Source organism: Tubulanus polymorphus, chromosome 7 (genome assembly GCF_964204645.1).
Source record: "Tubulanus polymorphus chromosome 7, tnTubPoly1.2, whole genome shotgun sequence".
Lineage (NCBI taxonomy): Eukaryota > Metazoa > Nemertea > Palaeonemertea > Tubulaniformes > Tubulanidae > Tubulanus > Tubulanus polymorphus.
This window is the reverse complement of record NC_134031.1, coordinates 19,259,506-19,275,439: the sequence shown is the minus strand read 5'-3', so window position 1 is coordinate 19,275,439 and position 15,934 is coordinate 19,259,506. Positions and strand designations below refer to the sequence as shown.

Sequence of the window (15,934 nt, the reverse complement as noted above, 5' to 3'; positions counted from 1 at the left end):
TCGATTGTTTACACTATGATTATTCATAGATTTCTCGGTCGTATTTTCGCAGTTATTTGCGAGACTAAAGTATTTGTACGACGCCGCCCGCGGGTAGGACCCACAGTTCCAGAGCATATACGTAATTAATTCTACGGTTTTGATTTATATTTTACTTTGTGGAATCGGTATTATCTCATTTTCAATTGATTCTCATGGTTCCAAAGTCATATCTGACTAACAACTACGTCATACAGTGTAAGTCATATATAAATGAGACCAGGGTTTAGGGGTGTTTGACGTAGGACTTGTCAAATTATGGCTCGGATACAAAAAAAACCAAAACTTACAGAAATACTTATACGTATGAAGAGGTGAAATACGAAGCTATTGACTAAAGATGAAAGAACTATTTTACAAGAAAGATATGCCGAAAGGAACATCTGAAACATAGCTTTTTGGTGGGGGATGTTTTAAAAAGTGAGCAGTTTTCATTGCACATTTCCGCTGAGAACGGCTTGAAAGCGCACTGGCTGCCAACTCTGCGTCCGAGAACATCCCCGACTGATTTTGATGCTTAAATACATCCCTGGTGGTAACGCGGAACATAGTTTCAATTCGAGAAAATAATCGGCTTGATTTACTGACCGTTTTCTACTGAATTTTGAATTCTTAAATGAACGGCTATCGTTGAATATCGTCGATGTAGGTGACCATAAGTCGAACACACCCACCGGCGCAACCAATAACCTCGCTACATACAGGCGACGTTCACACACTGTCATTCACGTTTTGCAAAAACGGCTAAAGTTCAAAACACGTTCGTGAAGTCGGGTGTATACACACACGTAACTCATTCACTCCGACTCTCGAACGCAAACGAAAGACGCCAATCAGAGTTCAGGTCGGCCCATTTCTAGGATATGCGCTATCAGGTGGGCTATCGTATACGTATAAAAGCAGCTCGGATAGTATGGACGTCCCTTCAGGGCTGACACCTCACGCTGCAAAGAGCTACCAACCTACACAGCTCCCCAACTATAAACCAAGTGGACTTACCAAGCAGCAAAAAGGTAGGAAGATTTTTTTAAAGCTATTTCTCTTCTAATTTTCTGAATTTCTCTGCACGGTTAGCTAGCTGTTCTAAATGTCGAACGAAAGGTTATCGCTTGTAATTTTCGGGTCAAATATGATATATCAGATAATTTCTCAATTACATTTTTATCATAATGTACACACAAATTGTATTTTCATTCCGGTGCTAATTTTTTCACTCAAATGCAAAAAAGAAGTTGTTCATTTTCCGATTTCTATTTGTGATTGATACTGATTCCTGAATCAGGGTGTATTTATTTTAACAAGTCTGTTCCACTGGGTGTAAACACGGTTTCGCGTATCTGTAGCGGTTTTCGAGATCGTCTAGTTCGCTGCAAACCTACCTCCGCGGCTGGTGCCAAGTTTTTGCTGTTCATTCATTTATACGTTAACAGAAATAATTGCGAAAATCTCTCGCATGATTTTGCCGAGAGTTGAGAGTACTTAAGATACAAGCGAATTTGTGTCTATTTTTGCAAAGAAAATTGTTTAGGCCTGACAAATTCTCGATACGGGGCACACAGCATAATACTAAACAATCTAAGTAATTTGTCTGAAAGACGCGAGACTAAGATTTAGATTTGTTAAACCTATCTCTAAGTGAAGAAAGGTTTTAGATTTTATCGTTTCAAGTTTTTCTTGTGTAGCTTTTCAATGCATTTACACTATAGCTAACACAGAAAGTCGATGGTCTTATCTTCTAAACTCGTGGCCAATATAATTGTTCAGACATTTCCAGTAAATTTATCATTCGTTTGATATTATCGTGGTCAACCTTTGGTCAGATTTAACATTCGGCAACGTGTGGAGTGCAAATTCATTGTTTCTGTGTACGAACGTGTAGATATAACGTCTATAATCGCTTCGAAGTGGTTATGACGCAAAAATGACTAATTATTCAAAACTTGAAACTCGAATACTCGAAATGTTTGACGTCATGATACAAGTACGAACGGTACTTATCTTTTTTTGAAAATTCATATTATCGAAACGAGGTGTGTTCAGTGCTTTCGCGAAGTGCGGATGATCATTATTCAAGAGTGGACAATAACAAGTAGTTCTCACAGCTCAGACTCCTTAACCTAATTTCACCCGAGCCTTCGCGCGCTAAGAACAGTCCCTTAAAACAACTTCGAAAAAACCAGTGATGTGCGGTCGTAAGCGATATAACGATGTTTGCAAATTTGTTCGACAAGCTTTTTCAATATGCACTCGTAATTCTAACACTACCGCGTTTTTTTTCATAATTCATTTTTTTCAAGAATCGACTAGACGAAAACGACGATCGGGTACCCGATAGTGAATAGGTTTTTGGACGTTTTGTTGTCTCTTGACATCATTTCTGTTGCCATTCATGCATTTTGAGAGCCGTATTTTAAGGGGCGCGCATTGGCCTTCATTCATAATGTCTTAAAAACGTCGTAGTAATATTGTATCGAACACACACGACGTATTGGAGAATATGATCTTTTGTCGTCAGTGAAACCCGGCTATGAATTGACCACTGAGAATCGTGTTTGATTCATGATCTCTTTTGGAAACGATGTTCCTCGTTGTATTATACAAATAACTGAACGCGTTGCTCAAAGCCAGTCGTCTAGTTAGGACCATTAGCTCTTCACCAGTCAATAAGATGTTCAAATGCGGCTGTTGAATCAAAGAAGATGCCTATAGTTGTTAGCATTCTAGAAAAGGAAACAAATTCGTTCGTCCAAGGTTTTGTCCATTCTTCTTGATACACGTGATCAAATTCAAAATGAAAAATGTTAAAAAGGCTTCACATCACAACTTCAACTTTAACCTTGTCTATTGCATAACGTTCACCAGTCATTTTTATGACGATGACATTTTGTTCTAATGTTTTTCTAAATCACAGTCTCCAATTCGTAGAAAAAACATTAGATAACTCGAAATACTTAGATACCCCGGCAGTAATTGTTATTTAATGTTTTCGAGAACGGAAGTAATTCGATTCTTATGTCTGAGAAAGGTTTAAGTGTCGGGTTATCGTGAATTTCCACATAATATCGGCGGCACGCTTTCTGTTTGAAAACGACCGTGTCGCGTGAAACAATTGGAATCAAAGGCCTTCTTACATCGTTGATATCTCGACCCAAATTATCAGCACTCTAAATCCCGCTTTAACTAGACCGATCGTCCAATTACATGACCTTAACATTCAGCGATCAAGAATGCGTGTCCGTGTGGATCCGGATACGAGGAAAACCGTCCGGTGCACAATGAATGGTGTTGGAGGGAGCAGGAGGTTTGGCCTTGTATTCCGCGGACTTCATTAAAAAAAAACTTGTTCACATTCGCGTTTTCGATGACGAAATTTGGCAATTCTTATTCAACCTACCCGGAAATGGTGGGCACGTATTGCATTCGTTTTTGTGTGCGCTTTGTACCTTTGTTGTAACGAGGAGAAGTTTCGTCAATTGACACGATTTCAAAGCAGACGAACCGCGCACGCCGCCGACATCCCGCTGTGAGTACTGGGTCTTGTGCCAAAAAAACAACCGACTAAACAATATCAAATCAAACTAGAATACACCTAGATCGCCTTTCAAGCTCGTTTTCTTCAATAATCGCTCGGGTATATGTGTATATTTGTACATAAAAAGTTGCCCAGGTTCGTCCGACTAGCCAGACAATACTAAATACTACAATACGACAAGGCAAACCTATTATTTGCAGATCAAATAATTTGCTAGCAGACCGAAGACAGGTTCCAGAATAGAAAATCAAAACCGTTTGTCATTGACGACAATCGGGAGAAGACACTCCCGTTCAAAAGAATGGGCCACGAGACTTGAACAAAAAACCTATATATATGTTTAAACCTTTTCATTCATTATACATTTATCATTATCAACGATTGTAATACGTACATACACATTTTTGGCAGAGTTTCAGCAAAATAGAAGGAAAATTAATTGAACGAATGATTTTTTACGCGTAACATTACACGTTCTGTGTATATGAAGTACTTTGTTAAGACGCGCGTGCAGACTTCTTTTTTTCTTCAAAGAAACTGAAAGAATAAATCGTCAATTGATTCTTCACGAATAAAACGAATATTCAGTTCAATTTTTACGGTCTGATAATTATCAGTCGATTAATTTCACTATTACGCATTTGATTTTTACTCGTATTTGAAATATTCCTTATCTATTGAATAATCAATAGAAAATCAAACTCTTAAACTCCAGAAATTCTATGGATAAATGTCATTCGTTTTGTAAATGATAACTTGGCAAAGAAAGTGTAGTACCGGCCTAAAGCGATACCTACGCCCCTGGAAATATATATATTTTGTGTAACTTTACTGCACCGGTACCCAACCCCCTGCCGGTCAATCTATTATCTATAGAAATGAATACATATCTTTGTTTCGAATATATAATACTAGTGTGGTTTTTTAAGGACTTCACTTCTTTCATATTTTGGCAAGGCAAACAAACGATGACACAACCTTTGTGAAAAATCGGTTACAATAAACGTTGGTAAAACCGCAAAGTTCGGGAGTGGGCTGAGAGACAATCTCCGAAAAAAGAGAACTGAATGATCCTCGGAATCATCGGGTACAACCTAATCGTCTGCCATTGTCAGCGTCTATGAACTTTTCGTCGAAATGTTTTGGCGCCGTTTGTGTTTTATACAGAGTATCGGAAACGGTCTTAATCAATCATTAAAAACGAGGAGTAGCAGACGCATCGACCGTTTCATTCATAATTTTATTCATTCATTCATTCGTCGTTGAAATACGGGACCAGGCACGTACAGCGCACAGGCGGTAGCGGCCTGATCAGCTGATCCCAGGGTCTCCGCACCGCCGCATATCTAACATAATGCGGTTGGTTTATCAGTCCTCATTCAGTTTACTAAGATTAATGACAAGTATTTGAATATATAGAGCAGTCTAAGGAAGCCACAGTCCATTCAGTCAGTGATTTTCTTGTTGAAATTTGTCTGCGGTAATTGAAAAATGAAAAAAAATGCTATCGTGCAGCCAATCAGATCAAATTCGGATCAAATCAAAGTCATATTATCGATGATTTGATCTTTGAGTCAAGTTTTAACCCAGACCTTAGGAACTTTGTCTTTTGTCTTGTTGTGCCTCTTTTTCTTGAAATATTTTCAAATCTAAGAATATCGTAACGGCTAATATTTACTGGAGATCTAGATGGTTTTATTTACAAGAAAAGTGGTTTTGTGGACATTTTTTTTTCGATGAAATTGCAACATGAATATCATACGTGTAGTTGCTTTAGACTTTTGTTTGTACAATTATCTTATGACTCAAGACAAAAATAAAGTTATCGTTACTTGATTATTATTTTTATAACAGCAATAAATTCGCACCCGAAGACAAAACATGAGAGTTCAAATTTAAAAAGTGCAGTCAATAAACTCTAGTGCCACAAATGGGTTATAACTCGCAATTAGAGGAGCGATTATACAGCGATAAACCTAGTCTCACTCGGCTGCGGTAGACTGCACGATGTAGACTTCTAGACTTCTAAATAAAAAAAAAGAACAAACCAAAACACGTTCCGGTGTTGGTTTAACTAGCGTCGGTGTTTACTACGGGTGGTTGTTAATTAGAACTAGGCTAAAATACCGATGAGTTATGTAAAACAATATTGCGTAACGTTATACCCGAGAATACCTGCGAGTCTAAACCGGGTGCTTACCACCCAGGCCGATCGAATTACCTTCCATTACCCCGGTGCTAATCGATTTATCACTGAGCAGCCATCGCGTCGGCGAACTTGAAATAGTATCGACTGGTTTGATGGAGCGTGAAATTGCTGGCAACATCATCTTTTAAAAGTAAAATAGATTTTTTTCATCTCCGAATGAAAGAAGCATCTCTATTGTGGCTTATTAGGTCATCAGAACTTAGATAAACTGTACGCACCGCGTGGTTCCACATTCGAGGTGTTCGTTTGATTCTGGAGTTTTGAAAAATCTATTCTTTCTTCAATATTTCCAAATCTTTTAAACTAAAACGATGAAATTGTGATCGGTGAGAAAATATGTGCTTTTTGCAACAAGACCCGTCTGCACCAATTGACCCTCGTTTAGATTCTAAATGTAGATTGATATCTTACGAAATTCAGAATGAACTAATTGTTTAATGGCTTGTTTCTGAAATTGGCTTCATTCCCCGAACTCCTGTTATAGGGTTCTGTTATTCTATCTTCGATTATCATTGAGTTCACCGATGTTCTTTGTTTTAAGGGGAGGGGATTTTTAGTGCAGTGGGTCAGTAGCGCATCCCCGTCGGACCCCCTACTCGACCATTACAGGCAGCTCGCGAGCGGGACTATATCGAACACCGTGGCCTCGAGAAATCGGGGAGAGTTCCAGGGACGACTTTCGTCTGCCAATCAAGTTTCGGCGAAGCTTGTTTACAGCTTATTATCTCAGATCTGACTTTGATCCTATTCCCATTTTCGAATATAAAACAGGGTTGCCTTTGTGTGGAGTGTGGATTCGTGTTGAAGGCACGCGTTGTCGCTGTGGGCAGTTCTTACGACTCGAAACAAAAATTCACGAAAATTTCCGAAAATTTTGGATTTTTTGGATCCTCCGAATTAGCCAGCCTTGTGTATATAAATGTGTTTAGTAATTCGTATTGAGTTGCTATATGTTAAGCGAGGTGTTGTAACTAACCTCGTCCAGTCTTAGAGACAAAGCATTTAATTTATAACTTATTACGGTGCATATAGGTATATTTATAAACTGTATTTATTCATTGTGATTATTGGACGCGAGGCAGTTTTTTACAAGTAAGTTTTTCTTTTCCTTTTAGAGCTTCGTTTACTATATTTTCCGATCATATGCAAAATATCTATATCCATAGGATTTTTACGATGATCTTTTTTCCCCGACTAAAGATAAATAGCTTATTATTTTAAACAGCAGAAAAACATAGATTTTCATTTTTCACCTTGCTTCATATCCCGGCCGCAAAAGAAATTAGCTGACTTGTAAATTGTTCGTTTATATAAGTTGCGGGGGTGAAGTTTAAATTCTTTACGATGCACCGAATGACCATTTTTACGTTTTTTCTGAATGTTAACATTTTTACCTTGCTGAAATCTACACCTCATTTGCGTCATTTTAAGTAAACACATTTATCCTACCGGCGAGACGTAAAGTTTGCAGACGTACCTTGGACGTATTACGACCAGACTATCGAAGTCGGCGCGTCTTTTTTTCTCGACGGTGCGGTGGTTTTTGCCCTCGTAACAGATCAATCAGTGTAACAGTAAAATGTAGGATTGATCCATTAGAACGTTTTCACACCTGTTGATTATTAAACTAACCGGTTTATTTTTTACCGATCCGGTGTCTGTATCGTCTGCGCACCGTATCGACCGCGAAAATCGATGCCAAGTTTTGTTTGATGTTCGGCAGCCCCCCTCGGTGGTCGTGTGTGGCCGGTTTTGCTAATTAGAACCATTATGAAGATGATTATTAAACAAATGCTCAGCTCCCAGCGTTGATTAGAAAAGAAATAGAAAACCCCGGTCTTGGTTATAGTTTTTTTTTTTATCGCAGGGGATCAATCCAAAAGAAAAACAGGGATCTTTTCCACTGAACGACTTTACAAAAGCAGTATTGCATTATCATGACTAAATAAAAGTTTAGATTATCCATGAAACGGTGCCTTCTACTAGAATTGAGAATTTTGATAACCGAATTTTGGAACTTTTCATATTTTTTTTAGATCGAAAATGACTGCAACAAAAATATTCGCGCTCATCTGCATTTCAATCTTGACACTAGAGGTCGCTCTCTCGGTAGCCAAACCGACACGCAAGCGCAGAATGCCTGAACTCGAAGGCGGATCCGAAGTTGATTTTCAAGCCGGCGAAAACAACAATCTCGGTAAATATGAATAACCGCGAGTTTGTGATGGTGGTGGTGGTGGTGGTGGTGGTGGTGGTGGTGGTGGTGGTGGGTACATGTGACGTGTGCTGATTTGGTTTTGTTGTTGACCGTGATGAGATGGGTCAACAACACCTTACTATCGTCGATGTTATCAATTAACGAGCTGAACTATGACTTACCCAGGTTAACAATTTAACGCCCGTTATTATATCGCATTTCGATCGTCAACTCCAACCTCGAAATGCGATTAGTCTGGCCGCTAACTGCTCGCTGTTTATTCTCGGTAAGAGGGGATTCAAACCACATATGCGCCCAGTCACAGTCATGACTCCAAGATAAGTTTTTTAAATCGTAGACTGCTAAGAAGGTCTTACTTAGACTAGTCTTAAGTCTAAGCCATGACTGCGCGACTACCCCTGGAGCTCACAATGTTAAGCTGTCAACACTAACATTTTATTCTATAAATGATTTATGAATTGTTACTTATGTATATGCTTTTAATAATAGTCACTTCCGGTAAACATGGCTGCCTTTCCCAGCCTCCCTGAAATAACCAATTCTCAACCCATTTTCAACAAAACATCTGTGATTCTATCTAGCTAATGGTAATTTGAATTCGTCATGTATATAGAGAAATATTCACAGAATCGGCCCATCTTTTCCGGAAGCGTATCATCTGTAACTTACTATTACATTATTGTTTCTACAGTTCATATTCACGTGACTTCACGGGTCGTCATAATGTCCGCCAAACGGCTTACTGGAGTAAAACGTCACGGTTGACGGTCAATATGACGCATATGAATGATACAAGTGACGTCTGTGAATATGTATCTGTTAACGTTGAGTTTCAGGTGGTTAAAGGGTTAACCAGTAAACGCGCTTCTTCCTCCATCGATCGTACTATTTAACGATCATAAATAACCGCCATGTCAAAAAAACTATTTAGCACTTTCTATGTATATGTTTATAGATATATTAACAACTACAGCTGCTCGACTGCTTGGACTGATAAACTCATATTGTTCAAAGATCTAGATTTAATAAGTAAAAACCCGTCGTTGATACGAAAAGTTCATTTTCTGACGGTTCATCTAAACTCTAAACCTCATCATCAGAGAAACTACATTTAAGTTTCATTTAAGGGGTTTAGATAAAACCCGAAACTGTCAGAAAATAAACTGTTTATATCATATGTGTGTTTTTATACTTGTTAACCACTATGTCTGTGTACTTAACTGCGCCGGAGGTTTTGGGAAAGTCCTTCGCTATAATTAACGCGATTTTAGGTGGCCGCGCAACGTAACCCGGTATGGCAAATGCTTGAACGCTCTGGTGACGCTTTTTGAATGAAACCCATCGTGGTGAATTCGCTTTTTGCTTTTCTTCATATTTATGTCTCATTATCAGCATTCAACTTTCCGACTTTCACTTCTATTATCATTCAGCTCTCCTTCTAAAAAAAAATACTTAACTCGTACTTAACAAAAATTACTTTCGTTTTTAGAAACTAATTCATCGCGTATATTCGACATTTGAAATTTTCTCAATCGGAAAAAATTTTAACATTTTAGATTTCGGAAACGCGGCCGAAATACGGCTCCCATACTTGAATCGTGCACCACGAGTAAAACGTTTCTTCATCAGTCATAGTTTCCGTCGTTTACGTATTTGCCGGCGTTACCCGTACCGCTGCGGCAGGCGCTGGAGCCGTCGCATGCATCGCTTTCGACGCAGGCGCAGTTGAGCGGCTAGCGGCCGGTCACGTGACATTTAGACTTCAGACGGTCGCTCTGATCGGCGCAATGCGTGTCACGTGATACACATATCATACGTGTGTTGACGCTTTTGGTTGGAACTGTTGCGATTTGTAAATATAGCATTATGTATTCATGCATAGTTTTTTGGCGAGTGTTTTGTATAAGTGTGTTTTAGAAACAAAGTAGTGAGAAAGTGACATGGCGGAGTACAATGGAGGATAAAAGGCGCTTTATCGAGAATCTAACTTAACACGTACATAAAACGCCTCGTTATCCTTCTTGTAGACGCAGAACCAGAACTATTTCTCAGAGTATTACGAAGTATCATGCAACCGGAACGCAGCGCGAACAGCAACGACCTAGAAGCTAGAGATATGCCCGAATTATTCCCCGAGTTCATGCCGGAACTCACTCACGCCCGAGCCAAACGATCGCCCGAACTAACACCGGAGGCGGCACCGATCCGGACGAAAAGGTCACCGTACATCACAGTCAGTTATAGGCGATTATGCGAACTGTATCCACGTTACTGCAGGAACGGAGTCAACAAGCCCAGACGACGCCCTGGCAGCAAATACAGACCGACTATCTCCCGCGTCTAGATATTTTCAACAAAAAAAAAACGAAAATACTGAAAGAAAAAAAATCGGAAAACTTTTTCTCAAATGTTTTGCGCGAGTAGTCGTCGTGCGCTCGTCGTTTGGTTTCGAAACCCAAATTATCACAGAAAGCATTTATTATGATGCCTGGAACTCGACAACGGGTTTCCGGCGTCTCTGCAATTCGGGTTTCAAAAAAAGAAATAAATAAATAAACGCCGACCACTACTCGTGAAAGAACCTTCGATTAAAGTTGAAAATGAAACTGCCAAGATCTGGATATTTGTCTTTGTAACTTGTGGTTAACTCTGCTCCCGTCATTTAATACTCAACGAACTTGCAGTTATGTCATACATTGCTGCCAGTCCGCGTGTTGTAAAAAAAAATCGTAAATTTGTCTAAAATATCAGGTTTTCTTGACGTGCTATGCGCTGGGCATTATTATATAACTATTGTTGTGCGGAGATATATGTTGTTATTTATGATGGGAATTCATTGTTTTATCACTTGTTTTAAGATCTGTCTCTCTCTCTCTCTCTCTCTCTGACCTATAACTTATTTTGTCTGTGATTGCCCCCTCCCCCTTCTCGTCTGGTGTATGAATGCGTGTGTGCGTATGTGAGTTTGGTATGAGCAGAATATTTAGTCTTTCAGTGACGGGCTTAAGATCGTCTCTATACGACACCCGCAGCCCCTGCGACTATCATATATGCCTATTCCATATACCGTGGTTGTCGCGAAAGGATAGGATCAGTCGGCTGAAATTCGCCCCAATATCTGTCTCCAAGTCGAACTCAGCCCGTCGTGACAAGACTCGAAATTCTGCTATCAACTTTGGGCATTATCCAACAAAATACCAAGAATTTTACTTTCTCGGCGTTAAAACAAAGAAGGGCATTTCTGATAACTAGCTTAACAAGGAATGAGGTTACGTCGTTGTTTTGTTGTCATTCGAACAAAGCTAGCCTTGTGTACCGCTGGAAGGAAAGTCGCCAAAAATACCTGTAACAACGACTAGACAAACATGACTTACGTTGAAATTTGGCGACGTTGTCGACCATTTTCTTTGAGCGGCGGAAAAACACTCAAAAAACTTACACGAGTATGTGAGTGATCGAATGAAGGAATATTTGTATTGTTTGTACTTACGATTGTTAAAATTCTGTTTGTACGAATTGTATTCATCTGAATTAAGGGTTAGGTTTCGTATATACTACTGTAACACAAAACATACCATTTTAATGTTGGTAGCGTTAGTTTAGAATTTTTAACACCTATATATGTAACTATTGCGTCATCTGAATGTAAAAAGAAATGAATGATGTGGCGCATCTTTTTGTGTGCTCATTTCAATGGTAATAACGTGCGGAACATCGTCGAATTTTGTGTATATCAGCGAGTAGAATATGAGCGCGTATGATTTGTAGTAGAAAACGTGTAAATCTATGAAAAAATGTATAGAAAGAAAGGCGCCATTTATGAATGTATCATCATGCAGTTTTTAAGTAGTATTTTGTAACGCACAAATTAGTTTTCTTGATTGAGACCAGTTGGAAATAGTGATATATCTGATAACGTACGTGTGCGATAAGTGGTAATCGTGTGCACACAATCCGGCACACGCAGTAAATGCTGCCATAGCGGCTGTGTTTATTTGCGAGGTGATGTTTGTAGAACGAAAAGTGTTATGGAATGTATTCCTTCATTCGTACGAATAAATGCTGTTAATTTATAAATTTTCGAATTTTCTTCGAGTGTATTCTAGTTCTATCATGGTTGCCAATAGGTCAAGGTCATTTCGAGGCGGCGAATATATGCATGTCCTGTTGGTTCGAACCCCATCAGAGCAGTCATTAGCAAAGACGAAAACCAACGACTCGATTCGAATTTTACAGACACTGGGAGCACGATCTATCAATTGTTCGTCTTTACACAATGGAATCAAAACATTTTCAAGGATGAAAAGTCAAAGGGACACGATAAATCAGGAAAATGACACTTCTGAACCCTGACAGTGATTACGATTAAGATATAATTGTGTTGTTTACGTCGTCAACATCAGAAAGACTAAAACAGATAATTGGCCATTTTAACTGTTTACTGCTCAGATGAACTGATTGCGACCCGAAATCTACGACTATTTGTGATCTATCGCGACCGATACTCTCAGATATGTTGAGCATTTCAACGTTGAAAACGACAGTTTTGGAATCCTTCCAATCTCACGCTACAATTAGAATAGAAACGAAACAGATAACGGATCGGAAGTGGGTGCGATTTGTTTATCTCGGTGGATTCTGGGATTCGGTCTTTAATCCAGATTAATTGGCAAGAAATATCGCCGCGTATGAAAATAAGATCTCTTCGGTGGATTTTAATCAAACTTTTTTTTATCTGATCTAGATATGTTTACACTTTCGAACTAAATGTCTACGTAATAGGTTTGTCCTAAATCGGAATCAGTCCACATAATACGGTGGGACAGGTAATAAACTCGATAAAAAGTTTCACAATCTGGCAAATCGGTGATAATGAAAAAAAAATATATTCATTGCTCGTTAATGAGCGAATGCTTTATTTTAGTGTACAAAATGTAGAATATGAAACACAGTAGATTATACCGGGTGGGGCCAAACACACAAAATGCACACTTTTAACGTAATACGTATAGTGTTTCAAAATTTTGTATTAAAGTTTGATAAGAGGATACATATTATGATATAACGATTCGATAAGTAAAAGTTGTTTTCTATAATTCCTCAAAAATAATTTTGAATTGACACTAATCTTTTAGATTGTCACTGATACCATTCCGAAGTAAAGGGCCAAATATTTGTACTGAAGTATTATGACTGGAGTATTATGACTAAGAATTTCGACATTTTGGCTCCATTGTTTTTCGAATGAACGCATTGGCGGATCTAGGAGCAAGTAGAAAGGGCATATATACTCATAAAAGGGGAGATAAGTATCCAGCATGCGGCCACGATAGGTGATACAGAGGATTGATATATCAGTCATATTTCAGACAGTGCATTTCACCCAATTTCTAGGGACTTGAGGGACATTAAAGAGAATATAAGCTAAATCATGCGCCGCTGTCTTATTAATTGTGGGTGGAAATATATAATGAATAAATTACCATTGTATTTTCCAAAGGGCACGGGAAAATTGTGACGGGAGCACGTGCCCCTTGTGCTTCCGTCTTGATCCGCCTCCGGAACTCAACGCTTTTATGACATTTGGATCGTTAGGATTTAGTTGCCATTAACAAGACCTCGATCCTGAGACTACCGACGCCTTCAAGTAAACCTTAGCATTGGAAAAAACAACAATGAAAAGAACAACAAATAAACATAGCATAAAAAGTGCAGTTCGACGGCGGAAGATTGTGTGTCAGTATATCAAGGACGAAACGCGAGATCAACATCACCCAATAAAGGTGCGCCGACTTCTGTATGTAGGCCTACCTAGTGTCAGGTAGCTGGCCCAGATTATTCGATTTAGGTAACCCACAAAACGTAACAGTAAAAGATATTTGATTTCCATACAATTGCAGTATATTATTAAGTATAGATATAGCGTGTATTTGTTCTTTGTTATCGTTTCTATTATTACGGCAGTATTGTCGCCCGCCAGCATGTTGTGTGACGACGAAGTTCAGCATTTCTCATCAACGTTGTTTTTAAAAACTTAATTCAATAAATACAGGTTTACACAAACACGTTATCCATTTTGGTCTGAGAACTCAAGATCCCTAATCATTGATTTGAAGCTTAAGATTTGAGAATCATCCTCCGCAAGAGTTTTAAAAAACACGACCGTCTTATAGCTAATCTTACTTGTATAACCGATCTTTGTTAACTCATAGACCGGTTATAGCCAAATATAGCTCGAGGCCTCCAGACTAGTATTTTAGTCTTAATGGGCTATGGAACCATAAGAGGACGAATGCTTATAGTCTAAGGTTGTAAGATTGGCGACAGAATTAACTGAGGCTGATCCTAAGCTGTTAGATTGGCTAAAGAATCAAAATGAGCTTCGATTTCAAGGCTCATGTTCATATCTCGTAGACGGATGACATTTTACTCCGGTATCGTCTCTAAAGGAAGTAAAATTGAGATATACTCGATATGTCAGTGTTTATGAATGGAAGTCACCCTGGTATATAAATATTGACTCAGTAAATATCAGCTATCATCGACGACTGTCAATTAAACACAGATAGATCACACCACCATATCCATAAACATGTTCCACACTTACAGACAACCGATGATATTCAACAACTTCTAAAAAACGACGACGGCTCTGATGAGCAACTGTTACGCGTCGAGGATACTGAATCGATCCGTGACGAAACGGAAAATTTGCCATAGATTTGATAACAAAAAGTCGAACGATAAAATGGCCTTTTTCCCTCAGTTTTCTGGCCTTTAAAGAACTGTTGTCTTTCTATCAATAAATCTAGTCGATGTCTCAGATCTTCAAATCAAGTTATTCTGTCTGTTGATACAGTATTCTATGGTAAAACATCTTTTGTCTCAGCTGCTCCAATTTCATGAAACAGCCTGCCTTTCAATTTTCATGTCCGGTGTGAAAACTTTAAACAACATCTTCCCGCTACGGGATATGATGTGTTACGTGACCATCTCTGAAACACTGTGGAGAGTGGTCATCATCATCTTCATCATCATCATCGTTATCATTATCATCATTATATCAATTGTCAATACACTTAATTCTTCTGGTTGAATTCTCCTCTGATTCGTCCACTAGAAACAAGCAGATCTTTAATTCTTTTAATTCTTTTAAAGATTGATTTAAATGAAACTTATTAATCTCGAATTAAAAAACCTCTACAAAGTCACCCCCTCTACTCAACGTGCATCGGCGATTTCCGATGTTATTTTGAACATGTGAATCCGGAAGTAAAAAGACAATACAGGTCGATTTATTAATTCCAACATTATTTCCTCTAAAGATCAAGTGTTTTATCAATAGACTGTTATAAGTGTGGCGATAGCGGCACCGATAGATTATCAATCGAAGAATTGTTAGTTTTAAAAATACATCAAAAAGAAACTCGAGACAAAGAAACGTTTAACACAAATATGAAATAAAGTACTTTCTTAGTATGACAGAACCTAGGAGAAAACGCTCAGTTACCGATGCCCTAGATTCTCAGAAATCATCGACATTTCCAGGTGTATATCTTGATTGGAAAGTTGGTTTACTGGTCATTGCCATGAAGTGTTTTTCAGACGTTTTGGTTAATAAACAATCGCGGATTTTCCGCATTGCACGTACGCCTACGCGAGGTCGCAATGAGAAGATCACTCTATCCAATGATGCATTTTTATGGAATGCAGATAAATGCATTCAAACTGTATCTAAATGTTCAAATCATCAAGCTCCAACAAAATCAACTGGGTTTGAATTTTTTTCATATCACTTGTTGTTTGTCCGCTCTGCTAAGCCAATGCGAAGCCTGATCCTTAAATCTATAAGTAGACTGTTCTATTACATTCTGGCTTGGAAAATTGCTACTATATTTCACAATAATTTGTACCCTTTTCATATGGTTACCTATCC

The 15,934-nt window shown here is 38.6% G+C and overlaps 1 protein-coding gene across 2 annotated transcripts; it reads left to right on the top strand.

Annotated features, from left to right (window-relative positions):
* Nucleotides 1–873: 873 nt before the first annotated feature.
* Nucleotides 874–12,058, top strand: LOC141909019 (uncharacterized). Of its 2 annotated transcripts, none has more exons than XR_012619662.1 (3): nucleotides 874–1,052; nucleotides 7,817–7,977; nucleotides 9,555–12,058. XR_012619662.1 is itself a non-coding variant. In XM_074799346.1 (3 exons), the coding sequence occupies exons 2-3, from the start codon at nucleotides 7,824–7,826 to the stop codon at nucleotides 10,340–10,342; spliced, it is 471 nt and encodes a 156-aa protein (XP_074655447.1). In that variant the 5' UTR covers nucleotides 874–1,052; nucleotides 7,817–7,823; the 3' UTR covers nucleotides 10,343–12,058. The 2 variants fall into 2 exon arrangements, 1 of the variants encoding a protein (XP_074655447.1); XM_074799346.1 differs by having other exon boundaries at nucleotides 10,026–12,058.
* Nucleotides 12,059–15,934: the final 3,876 nt, after the last annotated feature.